The 23,929-nt window shown below is 43.6% G+C and overlaps 2 protein-coding genes across 2 annotated transcripts in view; one reads left to right on the top strand and one right to left on the bottom strand.

Annotated features, from left to right (window-relative positions):
• The first annotated feature begins 2,339 nt into the window (after positions 1 to 2,339).
• Positions 2,340 to 8,979, top strand: IL12A (interleukin 12A). Its single transcript, XM_044255092.1, has 7 exons — positions 2,340 to 2,355; positions 3,014 to 3,168; positions 6,325 to 6,438; positions 6,796 to 6,837; positions 6,914 to 6,955; positions 7,050 to 7,193; positions 8,644 to 8,979. Exons 1-7 carry the CDS (start codon positions 2,340 to 2,342, stop codon positions 8,797 to 8,799), a joined length of 669 nt encoding a protein of 222 aa, XP_044111027.1. The 3' UTR covers positions 8,800 to 8,979.
• Positions 8,980 to 14,480: 5,501 nt separating this feature from the next.
• LOC122910091 overlaps positions 14,481 to 23,929 on the bottom strand; it is a 37,325-nt gene continuing 27,876 nt past the window's right edge. Inside the window, exons 15-18 of the mRNA XM_044254814.1 lie at positions 21,207 to 21,260; positions 20,412 to 20,492; positions 17,556 to 17,825; positions 14,481 to 15,949 (exon numbers count right to left, since the gene is read on the bottom strand). Of these exons, the coding sequence (XP_044110749.1) occupies positions 15,930 to 15,949; positions 17,556 to 17,825; positions 20,412 to 20,492; positions 21,207 to 21,260 (425 nt within the window). The 3' untranslated portion in view covers positions 14,481 to 15,929. The remainder of the gene's footprint in view (positions 15,950 to 17,555; positions 17,826 to 20,411; positions 20,493 to 21,206; positions 21,261 to 23,929) is intronic.

The raw sequence follows: 23,929 nt of genomic DNA on the forward strand, positions 1-23,929 counted from the left end.
TGCTCAGCAAGAAGCCTGCTTCCCTTCCTCTCTCTCTGGCTGCCTCTCTGCCTACCTGTGATCTCTGTTTGTCAAATAAATAAAATCTAAAAAAGAAAGAAAGAAAGAAATTGTGTTTGGTGGTCCAAAATCCATTCTAGGCAGACAGGCCCTGTACTTATCTATGCCACAGAAATTACTTTTCCATAGGGGAGAGTCCTTCTAGGGGAGGCATAGTTCAGTTGTGATGAATCTGACTTCATTCTGACTTTAAGTATATTTAATTCCGTCCTAGTGCCCTATAGCAACAACACAGCTCTGCACCTGTCACTTGCTTCACACAATCTGCTAGACGCAATTGTTTCTGACAACGCATCGGTCTCTATCCCCATGGGGGAATTCACAGACAGCACCACTGCAAGGAGCCTTAGAGAGCAACCAGTGCTCTCATTTCACACACATCTAAAAGTCCCTATAGTGGGTGCCTCCTCACCCTTGAACAGATGATCCGCCCTGGGAGCCTGATGCTAACAACTAAGAGAGCTTGAATCAGACCAGGGCCCATCATAGCTTTCTTCTAATTGGCTTCTTCGCTCCATCTTCAATGGGTCCTGCTTAGTCTTCATGGCGGCGTCTCAAGGTTTACAGGGACTCATCCATCCTGACTTCAGTAGGAACCTAGAGGAGAGAAAGAGGAAGCATCCACTCTTCTTTGTAGCCTCAAGGCTTTTCCCTATTCAAGATGGGCTCATCTGCACAGAAGTGGGTACTGATGGCCCCATTATGCAGTCCTGGGGCCTGAGCACTGTCAGACCCATCCAAAGCTCTGAGTAGGTGACCAAACACACCCCTCCCTTTTACACATACCCAGGGTGACTAACACTTGTGGTAGAGATGAGTGAACTGAAAAGTCCCACAGGAACCTCACCCCCAGTCATCCAAAATGGAACTTCTCACCGTCTCCTCCAAACCCGCTCCCCTCTTACACTAACCCCTGCCTAGGCCCTGGAATAATCCCCATTCCACCATCCTCAACACCTTCCTGCCCATCACACCTAAGAAGTTACCAAGTCTTGGCCCCTCAGCACCCTGAGAGTCTCTCTGGCCCACTCTGTCCTCCCCATTCTGACTGAGGCTTTGGCCATACTTCCCAGCTGCTCCCTGTGCTCTACTCCTGACGCCTGGGATCCACCTTCCATACTATTGCTGAAGGGACTCTTCCCATCATGCCTCTCTAACCATGCCTCCTGCCTAAAACCTGAGAAGGCTCCCCACCACCCTCAGAGCGGATGTTCCTTAGCGTGGCATCTACTACCCTCATAGCACAGCCCCATCGCTCTCTCTGACGTCACACCCTGATGGCAGGAGCCCCAGATCCCCACTACCCTCCCTGACTGTGCTTCAGACCCCTGTTCCCCCGACCTAAAAACTGCATCCCATTTACTGGGAACAGTCTACTGCCCCTAGAAGCATACTGGGGGGGCCCTGCTCCCGGGAGCCTTCATTGTCTCCTCACCGCCTTGTCCTGCTGAGGTGTCCTCTCTCTGGGCTTCTCCCACGGCCTCGTGCATCCATCCCACTAAATAATACCCTTCTCTCCCTGTAGGAGACTGGAGTCTCCGGAACAACAGTTTATTGCATCGCCAGTCTGCTCTCATCCCTTTTCACATTTAAAATAGGTACGCAAATAAAATACACGGAGTCAGATTTGGTGTGGGAGTGTCCCCCAAGGGACCTGTTCAGCAGTGGGTGTCAAACGCTTAGCAGTGCCCAGCCGGCACCGGCGGACCATCTGAATGAATACATGGCGAGCGGACGACCGACGAAGGCCCTCTCAGGGCTGGGTGGGCGGTCGCGATCAGGGCACATCCCGGACACAGGTGGACAGTGAGCGGCACTACTCGGCGCTGGGTGGGAAGGGGGCGCTGCAGGGCGGCGGGGCGAGGGCCGGAGGGCGAGGGGTGGGCGGGCCTCTGAGGCCGGGACCGACGGCGGCCGGCGAGGGGTCGGGCTGGCCCGGGGACCCGGCGCCCTGACTCTGCGCCAATTTCGCTTTCGCTTTGGGCGGGCTGGAGGCGGCGGGGCCGTCCCCAGAAGGCTGCGGCCGGGCACCGGCGGAGTTAATCCGAAAGCGCCGCAAACCCCGCGGGCCCAGCTCCACGTGTCACCGAGAAGCTGATGTAGAGAGAGACAGAGAGAGAAAGCAAGCAGGAGACCGGAGTCCCGGGAAAGTCCTGCCGCGCCTCGGGACAATTATAAAAATGTGACCCCCCGGGTCGGCCTCCCACCACCGCCCTCACCTGCTGCGTCCTCAGTCCGCGTCCAGCGCCCGCCCGGGGTCCACGCCGCGCCCGCTCAGCATGTGCCCGCCGCGCGGTGAGTAACCCGCCCCGCCGGGAGGCTCGGCGCTCGCTCGGCTGCGGAGGGGGCGGCAGCCCGGGGAGACGCGGCAGCAGCCCGGGACCGGCTAAGCCGAGACCGGAAGGCAGTCCGCAACCTCGTGCAGGGTGACAGAAGGAATGACTGCGTGCTTACCGCGCGCTAAGTAGGACATTGTCTCCTTATCTGGAAGCGGCCTTGTGGGCTATCATCAGGCCCACTTTACAGATTTGAAACTGAGGCCCCACGCGCTAACTTTCTTACTCGGGGTCCCTGAGCTACACCTAGAAGAGGGCAGATCCCAGCCAGCTTCAAAGTGAGGCCGTCACCCCACTGTTTCCAAAACACTTGGCCGAGCCTGGGCTAGTCACTTCACTACGTGGCTTCAGTTTCCCTACTGGTGAAATAGAGGGTGAGCTCTGAATTCAACCGCCTTGTCCGAGCTCATTAGGGGGCCCTCACAGGGAGTTGCCTTCTAGCCCTACACCAGAGCACTGCCTTCCAAGAACTTGATTCATTTCTCAGGTGTCGAAGGAAGATTGGAAATGCTGGAGGGGAGGGTAAGATGTGGATGGGTGCAGATGACCGAATGGATGGAAGGTAGCAGTAGGGCAAACCAAGCTGATGAGCTAAGCCTGCTCCTCTTCCTTTCCAGGCCTCTTCCTTGTAACCATCTTGGTCCTCCTAAACCACGTGGACGACCTCAGTTTGGCCAGGAGCCTCCCCACAGCGTCCCCAAACCCAGGAATGTTCCAGTGCCTCAACCACTCTCAAAACCTGCTGAGAGCTGTCAGCAGCACGCTTCAGAAGGTGAGTTTTTCCATATCCTTGTTCCCACTTTGCAGCCTCTCTAGGGAAGGGGTTTCTCTGAACCCCTGGTCACCTGAAAAGAACTGCAGAGAAATTGGGGACGTTAATCAGGAGCCGTCAGGATGGGGAGAGGGAACTTTACAAAGGGCCCAACTATTAGCTAAAAAGAGTCTCAAGGAAATTGTGTCTCCAGAGAAGGCAAGAGTGGTAATAAATTATAATGGCACTCATTTTGGCTATGTCTACACAGAGGAAAGCGGATATTTACAGTGTTCCCTGTAGCCTGCCAACAGAGATGGAATTGTGTCAGGCCCACACTCTTTCTCTGACACACTTATCAATCCAGGAAAGCGTTATTAGGTGCAGCCCCTGTCCTCCAGGGGCTACAAAGATGAATTAGATTTGCCCCACACATCATTCACCAGCTTCCAATGTGGTGACACAGTTCTTTGTCTGAGCAACATGTTCCCAGGGGCCTGTGACAGTGGGTGTGTCACGGGTTATCTAATACAATTTACAGCTTCATTCACTTATTTAGGTTTCATATTTTAATGCAAAAACATCTTTTTTTTTCCTTTTGAAAGTGCTTCTATACCTATACCTTCTCTGGAACAGCCAAAGACTGATGTTTTAAAAGCTGTCTTTTGGCTCCCTGTTCTCTGGTGAATCTTTCCTGAATATTTTCTAGCTTGTTGTTTTATGACTCTCTTAAAATATACCCAAGGCCACAAGGCCTTCTTAAAGAATTCTTTCCCCCTTCTAGGCTTTCACAATGCCAATTGCTCCTAATAGTTCAGTCAATCTTAATTAAAAAGGCAGCTCAGCAAGTGAAAACTGCAGAGAAAAGTGCTTGGACTCCTGAAGAAAGTTTCAATCTGGATAAAATTTAGGAGCCGCAATTTAAATAGGTGCTTTATGTGAAAAAGCTAACCCTTCGACTCCCCAGTACAGCTCTAAAGGTCAAAAGATTGCAGGACTCAACTTGATAGTTTTTTATAGCGTTCCTTTGTCAAATTTGCTAGAACAAATCAGCTGGCTTCTTACAGAAGAAAGAGGTGGCAAACGCATGCTGCTCACAGCCCACATATGTGTGGAGTTTGACCCGGACGTTTTGTCTTTGATTTTGATACCATTGAAAAAAATGGGCCTTTTATATAAGAATCCAAATTTCCGGCTTCTCTTGAAGAGAGAAGGGCCCATATTTCCAAATCTAACTCTTTACCACCTGCTCAGGACAGCGGCTGCCCGGGTGCGTGTGTGTGTGTGTGTGTGTGTGTGTGCGCGCGTGTGTGTGTACCTCCAGGAACAGTGTATAGCTCCAGGTTGCTGCTGTAACTAAATACCTCAAAGTAAGGGGCTTCAAACAACACCAATTTATTATTTTATAACCCTGGAGTTCGAAATCTGAAATAAGCTAGAATCCAGATGGGAGCAGAGCTGTGTCCCTTTCTGGAGACTCCAGGGGAGAATCCATTTTCTTGCCTTTTCCTGCTTCTAGAGGCAGCCCACAGTCCCTGGTAAATGGCCCCCTTCCAGCCTCAAAGCCAGCAGTGGCCTGCTGAGCTGCCCACACGCTGCATGACTCTGACGTTGACTCCCTGCCGCCTACCATTTATAGCAACCCAGCAATGACATTGGACCTACCCAGATAATCCAAGATGACTTCCCAATTTAAAGCAAGCTGATTAACAACCTTCATTTCATCAGCAACCGTAATTCCCCTTGGCCATGTAACCTCTTCTCAGGTTCCAGAAGTTAGGAAGTGGATGGAGGGTGGGGGGATGGGGCATTATTCTGCTTACCCCAGAGATTTTACTACTTGTTTCCAAACATGCTCTGCATCTCAAGCCTTGATTATGGCTCCTGCACTTCCCTCTGCCTGAAATTTGCTCTCCTCTGCCGGTAGGCCTTCTAATCCTCTTAATGCCAATGTCTTCTCTCTGGAGAAGCCTTCATACCCTTCTCAGTACTTCTTACATGCTGACATGACTCCTTGTCGTTTGGGCACTTTCCTCTCTCTGCAATTGAACTTAGAATCTGGAAAGGGAGCGGGGGATGAAAGTCCCCTTCTTCGTCCTGTTCCTTAGTACCGTGAGTCCCCCCTTCTCCATGGAGGATACTTTCCGAGACCCCCAGTGGGCCTCTGGAACCGCAGACAGTACCGAATCCTATATTGTGTTTTTTCCTATACACACATATCTATGATAAAGTTTAATTTCTAAACTAGGCACAGTAAGAGATTGACAATAATAATTGATGATAAAATAGAGCAATTATAAGAATTTAAGTTAAGGGAATGTGGTTTCTACGTATTTTACTGTACCATACTCACCCTTTTTCTTGTGATGATGTGAGATGATAAAATGCCCGTGTGATGACTTGAAGCGAAGTGAGCAGCCACAGGCATTGTGATGTGCTGTTAGGCTACTAGGAAGCTTTTGACTCCGATCTGGAAGGAGGTGATCCTCCTTCCAGACCACAGTTACTGGCAGGTAAAGTGAAGGAAAGTGAAGCCACAGATAAGAGTGAAGTGAAGGAAAGTGAAGCCACAGATAAGAGTAGGGGGGTACTCCTTGGACACCTTAGGCTTGATGAATGGAAAAACGATCTCAGTCTTCAATCAAATTTACTGACTTCTTAGATAAATTTCATAAGTCTATTCAACGGTGCTTTCCAGCATGCTTCTAAGATGACATCCGTGTGTGTGGTTGCGTGTGTGTATGTGAACCACTTGTCTTTAGGTTACATGTTTGTTATATCCATCAAGTTGGGACCTTAACAGTTCTGCCTTTAGGCATTCTGCTTGAAAAGGATATTCATAAAGCCCAGGTGCTTTGACAAAAGGAAAAAAACCTGTTTTCACCGGAAGCAAGTGTCACAGCGTGGTGTAGACGGTGATTAGCATAGCCTGTTGAAATGATTTATGGTGTTTACATAATGGAAAAGTGGATCATTCAGAGAAATTCGTCCTAGGCCAAGGGAGAGGAGGGAGGGAGAGAGAATGTAAATAACCTGTTTCCTTTTGTCTTAGGAAGATCCCAAATTTCCTACCTGTCAAAGAGATGGATGTCAGAAGCAGCCTGCGGTGTCAGCCTCCTATAGGGCCAGATGCCTTATTAATATTATAAACTGGGTTACTCTTTATGTTTCTTACAGGCCCAACAAACTCTAGAACTTTACTCCTGCACTTCCGAAGAGATTGATCATGAAGATATCACAAAGGATAAAACCAGCACCGTGGAGGCCTGCTTACCATTGGAATTAACCATGGTATGGATGATTTTCTTCCCCAAGCAAGAAACACAGTTAAGAGCTAGGCATCAAACCTCATCTTCTTCCAAAAATACAAAAATGTACATGTATCTGGTCTCCATCACCTGGAGATTTTAATAGGTTCCACTTCAGAAGTTGAATTTGAAAAAATATGTATATACATACAACAAATATGTGTTTTACAACGATGTGAATATACTTAATACTATTGAACTATAGTATGCTTAAGAGGAGTTAAGATAGTAAATTCTATGTTATGTGTTTTTTACTACAATGAAAAAGATGTGTTTGAGAAAAGCCAGGAAAATGTATATTAAGAATTAATATTTTTGATGTGATTTTTTTTTTCTCTAGAATGAGAGTTGCCTGGCTTCCAGAGAGATCTCTTTGATAACTGTAAGTCAGAAAATTAAAGGTTTCAGCCCCTATGATGAATTCATGTCATTGATGTCTCATTATTTTTTTCTTCTAGAATGGGAGTTGCCTGGCCTCCAGAAAGGCCTCCTTTATGACGGTAAGACACAAATACTCTTTCCTCAGATGCAATGTGGGGGGAAACATTTTCAGCCATCTCAGTAGCTCCTTCCCCATTTTGTCCTATCACTTAGACCCTGTGCCTTAGCAGTATCTATGAGGACTTGAAGATGTACCAGGTGGAGTTCAAGGCCATGAACGCAAAGCTTTTAATGGATCCTAAGAGGCAGATCTTTCTGGATCAAAGCATGCTGACGGCTATTGATGACCTGTTGCAGGTAAGACCTTCATACTACCAGGGAGAGCACGTTCTTCACGCTGAGATGGCTAGTCAGAGTCCGTGATGATTGGGAGAGGCCGGAAATCCCCCTCCTTTGTCCGCTGCAGAGCCTCTCAACAAAGGGCACTCGTGAGTAGGCCTCGGGGAAGACAAGCAGACTCCCGCTTGTTGAGTGTGTGGTACACACTGGGCTCCCTGCAGATGTTTTCACAGATTCTCTCTTACCATCCCTGCAACCACCATGTGGGGTGTGTTCAAAGGAGAAAAGCCAAGCTCAGAGTTAACTGCTTGTCCAAGTGGCTTGTAAGTGGCAGAGCCAGGATTGAAACCCACATCGGAGGGGTTTCACTACTCTTAGCTTCTCGCTCAGTCTGAACGCTCCAGGGTGTGCCCCGAGGGGCCATTAGACGTACCTGCAAATACTGTGGCAGAAAACAAGTGGGGCCTGATACCTAGGTGTGACCCATTCTTAACTAAAATGTGTATGACATAAAACAATGACCCATCACCTGGGATATCCACAACGTCACTCATAGACAAGAACTGGCTCTGTAATTTTCTGAATCACCCCAGCATGGATGCTAATACAAAACAGAAATAGTCACATAAGAAAGAGCAGGGTGAATACCTTGGTGGCCAAGGCATGGATAAAAGGAAGTATGAGTTCTCTTTTTGTGCCGAATTATTGCTGGAAATACAGCAGTGAGCTGCCTGCAATTATCAAAGAATGTTAGCATCTAGAGAGTTATTTCATTTTCACATCCAAGATTCAGATGATTTGAGTACTGGAATCCATTCTGCCAGGAATCAGCCAACCGTGCCCAAACCATTCACTCCCATTGGGACTCAGGATTTTCCCTTGTAAAATGGCGTGACGTCACCCACCCTACCTTTCTCTTGGGCTTTTTGCAAGGAACAAGTGGACATATTGATCCCTGTACAAATAGAAGATGTCGCATTATGTTATCAAATGAAAGGGTAACACTGAGCGCTCCGTGGCCAGGTTTATGTATCTGGCACAAACGAGTGCCTGTAGCAGACAGGTCCGTTACTCTGGGAGTTCCGATCAATACCGATCCATCACCTCTAAGTTCTAAAAAGGACTTAGCTTCTTAGTATAACATATAAAAATTAATTAGATATTGCAGCAGATGTCATCTGAACAGAATTGTTCCTTTTGAAAATGCAACTCCCACTGACGATTTTCTAAATAGCTTTAAGGGTCTTTTCAGAGCTCACTGAAGATCCATGTGCTTGGATAATGAGTATTTCTTCTCTCAGGTTCTGCCTGGCCATCTGGCTGGAAGTAGATCTGGGTCGGGCTTAGGAGTTGTAATGAGGAAGTGGGTTGCAGACTCTGAGACATGTATTGGCTTCACTCATTTTTACGGATGAATGTTTTAATTTGGGAATATCATGCATGTCATCCTTAATATTTATCCTTATAGGCCCTGAATTTCAACAGTGTGACTGTGCCACAGACATCTTCCCTTGAAGAACCAGATTTTTATAAAACTAAAATCAAGCTCTGCATACTTCTTCATGCTTTCAGAATTCGTGCCGTGACCATCGATAGAATGATGAGCTATCTGAACTCTTCCTAAAAAGCTGAGGTCCCTCCAGACCTTAAAGCCATTCTTAAAATAATGTGAATCAAAAATATTTTTCACAGGATGTGGGTTAAGAACCAGAAGGGAGTGCCTTGACCTGGTCCTGCCTAAGCTAGTATGATCATTCTTATGCTTGTTTACATTAGTTGCCCCCCAAAATATGAACAATGTGACTGTTCCATCCCCAGGTTGCCCTTGATCAAGTAGACTTCACATTTTCTACAGATAAGTTGTTTTTAAGTTTTCATGAGAAAATTGCTAAAGTGGGAAACGTCTTCACTCAACATGTTCTTCTTTTCCCTTTACTAGAAGAGCAAGAATTTATAAGCTATTTCTGTACCAGAGTGTTTGTAGAAACAAACACTCAAGCATAATTTATTTTAAAATACTTATTTATATAATTTTGTGTTCACGACGGCATGTGAATTAACTTATATTTATTTATGTCATATTTATTAAAGTATTTATTATCAAATGGATTTGAGAAATACCTTGTGTTCTAAAAATAAAATGATTGGATAAAATAAGTCTCATTTTTTCTAATATGATTGGAATACTTTAAGCATTAAAATACACATTGTGGGAAAACTGAAAACATCAATGTGAACAAAATTTCCTTGGAAAGAATGTCACAATATTCTTACCCAAGTCCTACTTCCTCTAATCTCTTATTTTAAAAGAGACTTGGAAGACTAGATATGCTTTAATACTAAGGCCATCAAGTGAGTTATGGTATTTGAGAGTATGTTTTGTTCAACATCTACATCTAAAAGTAAAACACATAAAAGTGTTTTTTTCCCCATTAACTGCAGCCCCATAATATACTGTGTGCCTTAGACAAATACATAATATCCTTCAACTGGGAAAAACATCATTTAGAGGTCTTCTAGTTAAATTATTCTAATTTTTGTGACCCTTTGGTTTTGTGACCCTTTGGGCCCTTAGGGGGAAGCTGTTTCCCAATTACATGAGAAAAATTCTCCATTTGCTTCAAATGATCTAGAACTTCTGCCTAAACCACATGGATAATTGCCACTTTTTAACTTAAGAGATGTGCTCCTAACGACCCAATATTAAATTCCATCTTTTGAATTATCTAAACCATGTGAATTTTAAAAGACTCACCTGGCAAAATACCATGTAATTTAGTGCTCTGATAATCATCTTCCTCCTTCATCTGAAAAGGCCATAAGAAAGGAGCTATTTAGGGGGTCCTGCCCCCTACCTCATGTGACTCTTCCCCACCACAGTCCAGCTCATATCCCTGAGGACTGAGAGGGGATGTGTACAGCTATCCCAGGCCCCCTCATCTGTGTGGCAGAATGACTCATCCTGCCCACTGGATACACAGATAGAAGTCATCAGAAACTAGATCCCAACACATACTCTCCTTATCTTGAGGGATTCCTCCACAAACTTGAATGACCTGCAAGCGATTCACAGACAGGAGTTTCTTGCCTTAAGTGTTGGGTTTGGTTTTCAGTGGCTTTGATAATGGAAAGAAGAGCTCAATGGCATGATGGGCCTGGGGCCTTAGAGTTGCTGCCATCCTTCACTAGGAATGATGACTGGCCTGCTGTCTGTGCCTAGAAACAAGGAGAGGCAAGCAGATCATCTGTCTATGGACAGAGCTTATACAGAGGAACACAGGTGTTACTTTGGTTCTAGAAACTACCATGACCTATGCTTCAGACGCATGACTGGCCTGAAAAACCTCTTCTATTCTTTATTATGTGGTTAGTTCTTCTCTTTTTCCATTTAATCCTGGGCCTACTGTCTACAAGTTGTATAACATGACCAAGTTGTTTTAACCTCTCCTTGTTTCTTCTCCTAAGAAGGGAAGACGATGCCAGAACCTTCCTCAGAGGGTCAGAGGGAGGGTTACGTAGAACAGCTCATGTCGAGCACTAGCACTGTTCCTGACATGTAGTACATGCACTATAAATGTGAGCAATTTTAAAAAATTATTAGTAATCTTTGGGCTTGGTGACTGGGCCAAATTGGTAAAACCCTCCTTTGCTACTATTTTCTTACCTGTGAAATTCAGAAAACTGTAGGTCCCTGATCAGCATTCAGCACATCAGGTGCTCCCCAGGGGTCTGGTGCAAGCCCCTGCCCTCCCAGAATAAAGGATAGCGAGCAAAGGAACATGGTAGGATTGAGATACCTTTCCCCTAAAAATATTCCCCAGTCTTAGCCTGTTAGAGATTCACTTGATTAACAAATTATTTTGGAAAGGAAATAAACAGTGAAAGTATTTCTCACACCTGAGAATGACTTAATCAGAGAATTAAGATGAAAAATCACAGCTGACAGCTGCCCCCCAGAGGATGCAGAGCTTTAGGATAAAGGAAACAGTTCTGGATAATGGTCAGGCCAGACATCCAAAGGCAGGGATTGGACAACTCTAGAGATACAAAAGCACCTGAGACAATCCAATGAGGAAAGAAAACCTGGGGACAGAAAGAGAAGAAAAATCAGCTTTGTCTGGGGCCAGCACGGACAGAAACTAGTGAGTCCCCTTGGCGGTATCACCCTGAACCGTTCAGGTGCTGTCCTTGTTTAAAGACCGAATACTTGGTTCTACAGCGGGATCTGGCTTCCTAGTTTAGGGCAGAGTGCTTTACAGTATTGCCACGGACTGAAGGTTTGGGACCCTTAAAATGCCTATGTTGAAGCCCTGACCCCCAAAGCGATGGTACTTAGAAGTGAGGCACTGGGAGGTATGTTAGGTCATAAGCGTGTTCTGATGATAGGATAAGTGCCCTTGTAAGAAGAGAGTGGGAGAAACACCCCAGCTCCCTGTGGGGACACAGTGACAGGTGGCTGTCTACAAACCACCATGAGAGCCCTCACCAGACACCAAATCCTTGGGTACCCTAACCTCAGACTTCCCAGCCCTCAGAACCATGGGGAATGAATGTCTGACATTTAAGCCACCCAGTCTGTGGTATTTTATTGTAATAGTCTCAGCTGGCTGAAATAAATAGAAATTTAAACTTCTATTTAAATTTTTTTTAAAGCCACATTTTCAAAAATTGAATTGTATCAATTTTTTGGTTGAAATGTATTTGGTGAGAATAGGTCAAAAATTCCCATTGTATTTATGTATTTTTAATATGATATTAAAAATAGGAATAGCTTCTTTCACCTGGCTGGCTCAGTCATAGAGTGCATGAGTCTTGATCTTAGGATCGTGAGTTCAAGCCTTGCGTTGTACATACAGCTTACTTAAAGATATATCTATATGAAGGGGCACCTGAGCGGGTCAGTCTGTTACGCATCTGATTCTTAATTCTGGCTCAGGTTATGCTCTCAGGCTCATGGGTTGGAACCCCACACTGGGCTCTGTGTTCAGTGTAGAGTCTGCTTGGGATTCTGTCTCTCCTTCTGCCCCTTCCCTCGCTTGCTCTCTCTAAAATAATAAAATCGCTTTAAAAACATAAATGTGATTATGACATCAATTTAACATCAGAGAATATATTCACGTGAACTTTTTTAGAAGCAACATTAACTAATGCTTACTGGGTGCTAACTAAATGCTAGGCCTAGCATGCCTAGCATGTTTCTAAGTGTTTACCATAAATGCATATAATCCTCTCAATAGTGGTAGGAGGAGAAACCTTCCCCTTTTTATAGATGAGGAAACTCAGGTAAGAAACCATGGATGCTTGCATGATGGTGAAGTGACGCGCTGTGATTCGATCCCGGGGCGGTGTGGCTCGGGTCTGTGCAGTCACAGCCTTTCACCTTTGGTAGTAGGGGCCCAGTAAGTCAAGGGACATTTTCATCACCACCATACAAACACCATCATGGTTATCTATACGTGTCTCCCCCTCCCGACACTAGGAAAACTTCAAGTACAGGAAATGCCATGTTACCCACGTCTGTGTATTCTCAGGCGCTGGCACTGAAAGGTGGTAGAAAGCGAGAGAATGGCAAATCTTCATGGGCTCCCATATGTTTCTCATTTATTTTTCTAATCTGGGAATAAAGAAAGTCTTTAGTCTTTAAAAAATCAAAGTATTCCCAATTACCAAAAAAAAGTTTAAAATTGTAAAAAATGCACATGTGTGCTTACCTCAAAACAATTTTTGCGTGCTTATACTAGGAAAAATCCAAAATGCATAAGCCTGTAGCTATATATAACCCACGTGTCTATAGCTTGGCATTATGTGGTCACTGTCCTTCAGAAGCCAACCCCTCACACTGGTGAACCAACGTGTCGTCCACTTCCCCTTGCACCGGTCTCTCTCGACAGTAGTTCCAAGAGGCCCAGGCGATCACCTCACCGGCCGGTTCCCACACTGCCCCTGACAGGAGTGGTTCAGAGATCCAGCCGAGCTCCTCAACAACCCCCGATAGCCCCCAGCAGTCCCCTACCAGAGAAGCTCCTCTTCTGACCGCGTTACCCATGCAGGTTCCAGACGAGATTTCACAAATGGCCTTTACAGCTAAGGAAAAGTAAAAAACTCACTGAACTAGTCCAAGTTTCTCCAGCAGTTGCGTTTTTATAAGTAACAAAACCATCTCTTAGACTTCCCAACTTGCTTGAAAATAAAGCAACACTGTAAATGCATATAGCATACCCTCTTCTAAAAATGAAACTCAAGGGGAGCCTGGGTGATGCAGTCTGTTAAGTGTCTGTCTTCAGCTTGGGTCTTGGCCGCGGGGTCCTGTGATCCAGCACAGCATCGGGCTCCCTGCTCTGCGGGAAGCCTGCTTCTCCCTCTCCTTCTCCCCCTGCTTATATTCCCTCTCTCACTATCTCTCTCTGCTGAATAAATGGATGGAATCTTTAAAAAATAATAATAATAAAAATTAATAAATAAAAATGAAACTCAAGCCAGAGTTTACAGCAAACAGCACGAATGGATTTCCACAGAATAACGATGGCTGACTAACTCACCAGGAATCCACATCATAAGAGAAACACACAGGATCTAAATTCCACTAGCGGGCTTCAGGGCAGAGCTGCATGTCCTCATTAAGAAACAGGAAAAACCTCAGAACTCCGTGCTCAGAATTCAACAGGACCGCAGCTCCAGAGCCGTTACCAGAAATGCTCAAACCACAGGGTGTGGGCTAGAAAAGATAAACTCACAGCAGTTACCCAGTTGGGATCACACCCTTCAGCAGGCCATGTGCTGCTTTAGCCCCAAGAACTTCCAACAACGGGCAACGGGCAAGGCCAACAGCTAAAAACCACCATCCTCATGAGAACCTCTTGAAAAATCAGCAAATACAATGGCCTCTGCAGAAAATGAGAGTGAAAATGTGCTTCCACATGTCAAATAACGGGAGGAGAATTTCCCCCTAAAGCAATTCAATAAAATTACAAAATGCGTCCCAAATGTGCAGAAAAGTCCCGTTAGGAAGATGCACAGGTGAGGAACTAATACGAACCCACCTGGTTTCAAGTAGAAACATACCTTCCAATAACGAGGGGGCAGGAGTGTCGCTGTCATTCCTGCAGTTAGGGGAACAAGGGGACGGGCAGGTTCTTCTGCATTTCTGCAAACTTCCAGGTGAACCAGCTCACCATGGTTTATGCTGGGCCCCAGTCCAAGAACTGGAGAGCCGGCGACAAAACCAGCTAATACCCAAATAGCCAAGATAATAGCAATCGAGAAATATGATGCTTTGTAAGTAAACAATAATACAAAGGAGACACATTAGTACTGTACAAATTTATTTTTCTTCCTTTCATCCATAGTATGAAAAAGGTTGAAAATTGTTGGGAAACCAGATACATACAAAGCACCTCTGAAATTATGCTTTTCTTCGGAAAACAACTTATAAAAAATCATAAACATTTAAAAATTCAAGTTCTTTAATAAAGTATTTATACTCCTGAATGTTAAAATTCCTTGTTTCCTACAATATAGGACAATTAAAAAAAAACTCATAAAGCGACACTGATTTAATTCCACAGGATCCCTGACAATTAAAAATATGTTCTCCCCTATAAAGTGAATCTGTTCTTCACAGGCAAAACAATAAAGTGTATTTCTCTGATTAATTCATTGAGATTTATTTTATTCTCCAGCTAATGCTTACAGTAGACTGATGGTAATTTATAGTTTCTTCAAATAAGTTAACAAAACATATCCAAAATGTTAATCAACTACATGCATGATTCTGGGAGAGTGACAATGGCTATACAGACCCCAAAAAACCATTTCACCAATTAACAAGAGCCAATGTGGCTCAGTATTCCCTGGGGCAAATCTTCTTCAAAAAGACATGACAGTTTTCCCTTGGTCCTTCTACAGCGATTTCTGAGTGGCATTTGTCCCCCCAGAAAGTAAATGATCCCAGGGTGAAAGTCAAGAAATGTAGTGCTTGGCCTTGTGATTCTGGAAGGTTGATGAAACTTCCAGGGACTCTCTGACCATCCATCCGTCTTCACCGCCTGAGATAAGATCGCCTCTGAGCATGCACTCCAATGTGTGATGGGGACAGGATTACATTTCTTCTCATCACTCCAGGTCCAGGTAACATGATTGGTTTACCGATTTAATAGACCACTAGCCAGATAGGTTGGTAAAGTGAGCTATGGAAATCATCCCACCTAAGAAGATACATTGTACCTGGGGGCGGGGGGGGGGGGGTGGCGACAGGCCTGTCACAGTGGGGGCTAAAAGAAAAGGAAATCTCTCTTCATTATTAATATCATGATGGAAAAAAAGCTCAACTACACTGGCATGAGTTTAAGCACACTACCACTTAATTGCTTTCATAATTCGCAGACTCCAAAAGGAAAATTACCACATTTCTCACCTGACTGAGTAGAGTCATTTTAAGCACCTTTGTAAGGACAGATATTGGTTGGGGAAGCAGGGCAGGATGGTATGAGCAGGAGGTGCAAAAAAAAAAAGAGAGAAATAAATAAATGAATCTTGATGTTATAGAGATTTTTTTCTGCCTTAAGTTGTCTAAATATTTTACATTTTCTGTGCCCCTGAATAATGTGAGCTGCAGAGTTTCCGCCTGTGTGAAAGGAGCTGCCTTCAGACTGTGCAGTTCAAGGTCTCATCAAGTCCATACCCAATTACCAGTTGAAGTGGTCTTTTGCAGATAAAAGTTCCTGAGCCTTCCTTTTTCAGCTCATCTCCCAAACTTCACCTTTCCTGTAAGAAACCTAAAGCAGAGAGAATCAAACAAATTCAGGGATTCACTGTTGGGCAGGAAAGGGAGCATGCTTTTATAGAAAATCACTTGGAATTTCAAAAACGATCTTCTGCAATAGCTGCATTTTCCTGAGCTGAAGATAAGCCATCGCAAATTCAAGACTGTGGTTACAAGATACTAAAACGTCCTGATAAAAAATGCAAAACTCCACCAACTAACTGGATATTCTGGCCACACACAAAGGCACAAAATATTGGTAAATTTTTTTGGTAGTTTTTTTTTTTTTTTGATTGTTTGTTCGTTTTTAACTCAGAAGAGTTTTGTTGTCCTATGTAATGAGGGAATTGGGCTGATCAGCCAGTTTTACGATCTCTTTCAGCGCTAAAAAAAATTTCACAAACCCCTTTACAGTTCTAATGTATCAATAAGTCAGGTGTCTAGTGAGATCAGGAGCAGAGACAAAAAAACAGAATAACAACCCATTATAAAGAGCCTGTGAGAGAGACTTTTCAAGGCTTATTACTTTGATGGAAGAGGCTGTGATTATTTGGTTATGACAACACAGAGGCCATTGTCAGCAACAGGCAGAAACATCTATATGCAAATAAGCAGATTTCCACACATGGGCCTCAGTAATTTACAAAATTTCAACATATCCAGGAATATGAATGAAAAAATTGGTACCAAAACTCAATATTCTATCTGCTTGCAGCTGCTGCATCCAAAATCTACAGAGGAAACATGATCATGGTATCTCAAAGCATCCTGACAGATCACAGGATGATTTTACCATTCACATAAACTTGTGGGGGTATCTACACATTCTTCACATCCTTTTTGGAATAAAAAGTACAAACAATTCCAACAAAGCCCTCTCTCTGACTTACTGAGGCTGTGGAGAAGTAACACTGCATTCCTCAACTACGGTAACAATAGGTAACAAAGGTTTGAACCAGTTTGGCCAACACGCCAAATCAAGCCACACACACAAAAAGAAGTGATTAAAGACAAAGGAAGGAGCTGTGTCGTTTTCTGGATTAAGTCTACAAAGTTTAGCCTTACTCTGGACTCTGCTTTTCCTCTTTCCTCTGCCACTGGAGGCTCACTGGTGCCACCCAGTGGCCTCGCCAGCACTGCTTCTGCACCACAAGGCCTATGAGGCTGAATGTCTCCAGTACCCTAAGGAAACATCTTTATCCCACCTACCCCCCACCCCACCCACCCACCTACCAGGCCGCTGCCTTAGCCAGCCTTACTACCTGCCTGGAGCTCTCCATGCATTATCTTTTTTCACTCTCACAATAAACCCAGGACATAGAGTTTTTTGCATCCATTTGCCAGAGGGAAACAGAGAGGCTTAAAGTTAGGTTAACAATTTGCTAGTCCCAAGCCAGCCAGCACTTGGGATGGGATTTGAACCATTCCTCTGAGCCCACCCACAAATCATCTTTATTTAGATCTCCACTTATGGCAGTCCACGGGCATACTCGACCTTTCCACATTTCTCTGAACCCCAGCTCACAAATAAACAAGGAACACCTTCTATGGTAGAAACTTGCTATTTGCAAAGACACAGCTTGATTCTAAGTAAACAACTAAGATAATTTTTCGCTCACCTTTCAGCACATCTTGGACTTCAACAGAAACGTTCTTCAGGCACTTGGATAAATTCTCGGCTGTGGCATTACCCTGCTCCTTTTCTTGCCACTTCTTCAGCATCCTGAAGTTACACATGGTAACATCTTCTTCCTTCTCCCGGATATCATCAATATCACTAATTTCCAACTCCAGGTTGGCAATGGCAATTTTTATCCACTCCCTCCCCAGCCTCGCAGCAAGAGTGATCAACTGTGCGTCTGTTAACAGGGTTCTGGTCTTTGCTCCATCTAAAAGCAAACAAGGAAGTCCACCGTTCCTCTCAACATGCCAATCATTTATAGCAATTAATAATGAAAATGTATTCTCCTTCTATAAAAAAGGACGCAATGATTTGTAATATTAACTGCCTTTAAAATATATTTAAGTGTCCAAAATTCCCTGTTTTCTAAACGATTATAAGGACCAAAGGGAATTATTTTGTGCAATAACATTAAACCAGGGTATAATGTTCACAATGGTAATTCAGTTACTCAGAGAAAGAGACTGCAAAGCAGCACAAGGTGGGTTGGAATAAAAAAAAAAAATCATTTATACAGCTCCAAAAGAAAAATCTACAGTTATACCCCTGCCCACCTCTGTGTCTTTATCTGAATGTTAGTGCCTCACATAGATGCTACCTGAAGGGCCAGTAAAGCAGGCAGCAAGACATCTGAATTGAAATCTCCATTATGCCATTTCCTGGCATTTGGGGGAAAGCACACCCCACAGAAGAGTCATGAGATGGTATCTGTAACATCTGTTGATCTCTAAGAAACAGCATCATAAGTTTGGAGGGACACGTTTGCCACTGTTAAACCACAGGCCCCATGAAAATTATGAGCCTTATCACTAAGCTAGATTTTCTCTTTTCATGTTTTTCAGTTGGTTGTGCCATAGTGCAGCAAAGTTTACTGGCTGCCTACATTCAGGGAAGGATCGGTAAAGGGATTATAAATACTGGAGGTGAAATTAGAAGGTTGTGAGAGGTAGCGTACTTTCTGCCCTTTCTAGAACCACAATACCTCGGCTCATCTGCCGCTGACAATTTACTAATAGGAATGTAAACTTTGCTCTGAGACCTTTTCCCACCTCACAGATCCTTAACCTTCTAGATTGAAGAATGGGGTCTAAGCCACGGCCTGCGCCCTCTAGTGGCTTTTGGAGACATGGCGCATCGCTCCCAGCTCTGAGAACTTGCATTTTTCCTGGATTCCCGGTGCAGCAATAAAAGCTGCAAGTTCTCAGGACCATCCCCAATTCTACTGTTTCTGATTCTGAACCTAAACTTTAACAAGATCTCCAGGTGATTCTATTGAGACTGAGTGCTGACCATATTTAAAAAGCATCAATCACACTGACAGAGTGAGTAAAACCACCAGGATGGGGGGTGACTCTGTATCTCAAAGAACGTTGTGTAAGTTCCTAAACTAAAGCAAATCCTTACCAAGTTATTTTGATACCACACTGTCAACTCCAAAAAGGCTGGAAATCCTTACTCCTTCCAGGTACCATTTAATCATTTTAATTCTATTTCTACCTACTTGCTATTGATGATAATTTTAAATAGCCAAAAGTTAAATGCATATAACAAGAAAAACTTTTCCAATGTACCAGTTTAATATAAAATGGGTCCCAGCTATAAGATGAATATGGTCTGAAGATCTAATGGATGACATAGTGACTAGAGTTAATTCTGTATTATATACTTGTAATTTGAGGAGAGTAGGTCTTGTGTATTGTCACGACCAAAAAAAAAAAAAAAAAAAAAAAGTGAGGTGATGGATGTACTGATTAACTTGACTGGTAAATATTTTACAATGTATATGTATATTAAATCATCACATTGTACACTTTAAGTATAAACAATTTTATTTGTCAATCATATCTCAATAAAACTAGGAAAAAATATTCCAATTTAGTTAGGTTTTTAAAATAATTCTAGAGCCTCACTTATTTTGATGTTTACTTAACAAAACAACAATAAACATTTCTATAGTGATACACAGTAAAAATTATCCACATGTCATCCTCACAGTGTCCTGTTCTAGGAAGTAGAAAGTATCTTGCTTTACTTTACAGAGAGTTTAACTGCTTTCAGAGATTCATACACCTTACAATAAAAGAAAGGTATTTTGAGGAAGCAGTTAATTTAGGGAGTTACTGGAGGCCCCTGAAGCCTTGAGACCTTGAGCATCACATAATTTGAGTCTGTTTTTAAACTTAAGTTTGTAAATTCTGGCTGGACTTGAATTTTGAGCTACATACTCCATCTTCTGGCTGCTTGGAGTACTGTTGTTAAACATTTTAAATCTCTATCGTATTTTCACAACTATCAAGACTTGGTCTCTGCCATTTAATTGTAAGAAATTGAGACTTGCCTCCAATAATTGAGCTGGAGGCTCTTTACCCCAGAGAGAGCTAGTAACCATGAAGCCAAGGAACGTACACATGACCATTCAGTGTTTCATTCATTCAATCGGCGTTCATTATCTTCTACATAAAAGGCTCCATGCTCATTGCTACAGGAAAAGTAAAGTTGGATAGTCCCGTGGCCTGTACCCTTACAGACTGTAATGGAGCTCCCCCTGGTGCCCCATTCTATTTAGACTGGATGAAGGGGTGGAGTGGGGACTCAAACTGGAAAAAGGGTGGGGCAGACCAAGCAGGACACTTCCCCCAGCCTGAGGAGCTGGGACACAGAGAAGGTATCTGGGAGAGCAGGCACAACTGGGATATGGCCCCAGAAGACTGACCCAACAACAGGGGCTTGGATGAGTATCAATGGGGAAAACCAGGGAAAATAATTCACAACCAGTGATGACTTTTTTACACACCTGAAGAGTCAACCTGCTTCATTCTCTTGTCATAGATATCTTCATCAGGTAAGCTGCTAGTCATTTTTCGCCGCCTGTTACCTTTAAAAAAAAAAAAAATCACCAAATTGGCTTTCCCTTGTATTTTTTTTTCTCTTCTTTTTTTTTTTTTCAATATTTTATTTATTCATTTGACAGACAGAGATCACAAGTAGGCAGAGAGGCAGGCAGAGAGAGAGAGGGGAGGAAACAGGCTCCCCGCCGAACAGAGAGCCCGACGTGGGGCTCGATCCCAGAACCCCAGGACCATGACCCAAGCCGAAGGCAGAGGCCCCAACCCACCGAGCCACTCAGGCGCCCCACCCTTGTATTTCTTATTTTCTACCTACCTTTAACCTGGATTTTTAAAGAAATCATCATTCAGGTGGAAACAAATTGAAAATGAATTCAAAGGTTGTTTAGATGATTAAGAGAATAACAGAATACTTAGCAGACTGTAGCAATATCACATTTGCCCAGCAAAATATAAATTCTAGTGGACAGAAGAAATAAAAGAATAGGTTAAAGGGAGCCTGGGTGGCTCAGTCATTAAGCATCTGCCTTTGGCTCAGGTCATGATTCCAGGGTCCTGGGATTGAGCCTTGCATCGGGCTCCCTGCTCAGCGGGAAGCCTGCTTCTCCCTCTCCCATTCTCCCTGCTTGTGTTCCCTCTCTGTGTCTCCCTCTGTCAAATAAATAAATAAAATTTTTAAAAACAAATAAGTAAATAAAAGAATAGGTTAAAACTCACTCAATGTCCAGTTAACCAGCACTTACCATTTGTGCTTCTTTTCGAAATGTTCTGATTCTGATCATGCTGAACCCAGTCACCTGTTAAAGGATAATAAGCAGCAGTGGGCAACAGGCAAAATTTGATTTAAATCAATTTATCAAAGTATATGAAGCTCTAGAGTCTTAGCAATCTCTCTGAAGTTCAAATATGAGTTTGGGATTATAACTTAGTATGTATACCAACGAGCATATATTGTTGAGATAAATACTGAGCACTTGTTCCAGCAGGTCCTACAAGGCAATTTCCCAAACTCAAGTCATCTGCATATAATTATTCGGATTCTTACCAAACCCACATGCCAGGTGAAAAGCTATTTATTTACATCTCTAACTACTGTAAACAGAACACTGGTATCACTTGCTGTATCGCTAAGGAAGTCATAAAGATAAACATTGTTTATTTCAAATTGTACTTACATGTACTCCACCTAAAACAAACTCATATATTATTGTTCTGCACTCTGGAACACTGTACTTGGGGAGTTCTGTCTGAACACATCATTGTGACTCTACAGCACCTCCCCCGTGTGAGACGCAGTCGCTGCTCTGTGAGGTGACTACGCCTCAGCCAGGCCTTCTGTAGGTCCCTAGAGCGATCTCAACCAACCATTAGGTTAGCCCTTCCTCCCCTACAAAACAGTGGAGACCAGAAACACCCTACCATGCAGACTATTATTAAATGTTTTTAAAAGCCAAGCATAAGAGGTCTTATAAAGTGGTCTTTAAAAGACCAAGAGACTGGTTCTTAGCCCAGAAAACATGTTACTCAGATTGCTACATATTGAATACCTCTATTAAAGTACCATTAGCTGTGACCAAAAAGTAACGTCTTTCAAGCTCATTTATTTGAACAAATGACGAAAACCCAAAAAACAACACAATCCACAAGACCCAGCCCCAGCAAAGATTATGGGTAAATAACTTTGGCTCAGATAAAAGAGCCTGTTTCAAACTAGCTAACTTAAGAGTAGAACACTGAGAATAAGAATCAATCCCATCTTCCAAAAAGGCTCATGCTTAAACAAGGACTGAGAATTCCAAAAGGCTTCGATCCCGTTTCTCTGTTAGAGTATAAAGACAGGAGAGGAAATGCAGACCTAACAGGCAGCAGTTTGCACGGCAGGAAGACATACAGATGTGCCTGGCACACAGCACCCACGCCACGTCATCACTAGCAGCGACCTAATTCATCTGTCTATCCATGACCCAAAAGTACAAAAGAAACTAGCTGAAAATGGACTCAAATGTTGTTCAGATGTTGAAAAGGCTTACAGAATACTTAACAGATCCTTGTTGTTATTACATTTGTATAACAAATAAAAATTCTGGAGGATGAAATGAATAGAAGAGTGGGTTAAAACTCGGATATCCTGCTCACGGCACTTAACTACTTATGCTGCTTTTTGAAATGATACTGGATTGCGTATGACACCGGGAAAGAGTTAAGGTATTATAATTCAAAATGCAAACGATGCAAAAATAATTTCTACTACAAACATGTGGCACTGGCAGGAGGGAACCCTGTGCCATTTGCAGAGGAAGCTACAACAGCCACAGGCAGGTTCAGAGACTTGTCCACACTCCCACAGAGAGCTGGTCAATTCTAGGGCTGGAACTAGAACCCAGAGGACCTCACTCCCAATCCACTCTTCTGCTTCCCTTTTAGCTCCAAAATGTGCTCACTAGACACATGTCTGTTGTTCTAATAACCTTCTTCAAAGAGAATTGGAGGTCAAGGTCAGACCTGCCTGAGGAGGCAGCCAAGGGCAGCTAGGGGGTGTGCCCCTCCATCTCCACTCTTCCGGAGGCAGTCCACACCAGCGGCAGCCCTCTCCAACTCCTCCCAGGGCAGGAGAGGATATTGAAGAGGTTGTCACCGGAGGACTTCCCAGCACCAAAATCTTAAACGAGGGAAAGCGTTTCCACCGCAGAGCCATAATCACACAGCAGGAGCGACAGTTCACTGATCAGATAGACAGGGGGACGCAAATGAGGCAGGAGATCAGCCAAAATGCAAATGTACATCCAGGTCATGGGACAGACTTTGTCAGGATGCCCCTCATTCCTATTAAAATGTCTGAGATCCTCGAGTACAGATCCTTTACCTCTTTGGTTAGGTTTATTCCCAGGTATCTTATGGTTCTTGGTGCTATGGTAAATGGAGTCGATTTTCTAATTTCCCTTTTTATATTTTCATTGTTGTGTCTAAGAGAGCAACTGATTTCTGTGCATTGATTTTGTATCCTGCCACATTACTGAATTGCTGTATGAGTTCTAGTAGTTTAGGGGTGGAGTCTTTTGGGTTTTCCATATAAAGTATCATGTCATCTGTGAAGAGAAAGAGTTTGACTTCTTCTTTGCCAATTTGAATACCTTTTATTTCTCTTTGTTGTCTGATTGCTGTTGCTAGGTCTTCTAGAACTATGTTGAACAAGAGTGGTGAGAGTGGGCATCCTTGTCGTGTTCCCGATCTCAAAGGGAAGGCTGTCGGCTTTTCCCCATTGACGATGATATTTGCTGTGGGTTTTTCATAGATGTATTTTATCAAGTTGAAGAATGTTCCCTCTATCCCTATACTTTGAATTGTCATAACCAAGAATGGATGCTGTATCTTGACAAATGCTTTTTCTGCATCAACCGAGAGGACCATGTGGTTCTTTTCTCTTCTCGTACTGATTTGTTCTATCACATTGATTTGCAAATGTTGA

Source organism: Neovison vison, chromosome 6, assembly GCF_020171115.1.
Source record: "Neovison vison isolate M4711 chromosome 6, ASM_NN_V1, whole genome shotgun sequence".
In the NCBI taxonomy this organism is placed as follows: domain Eukaryota; kingdom Metazoa; phylum Chordata; class Mammalia; order Carnivora; family Mustelidae; genus Neogale; species Neogale vison.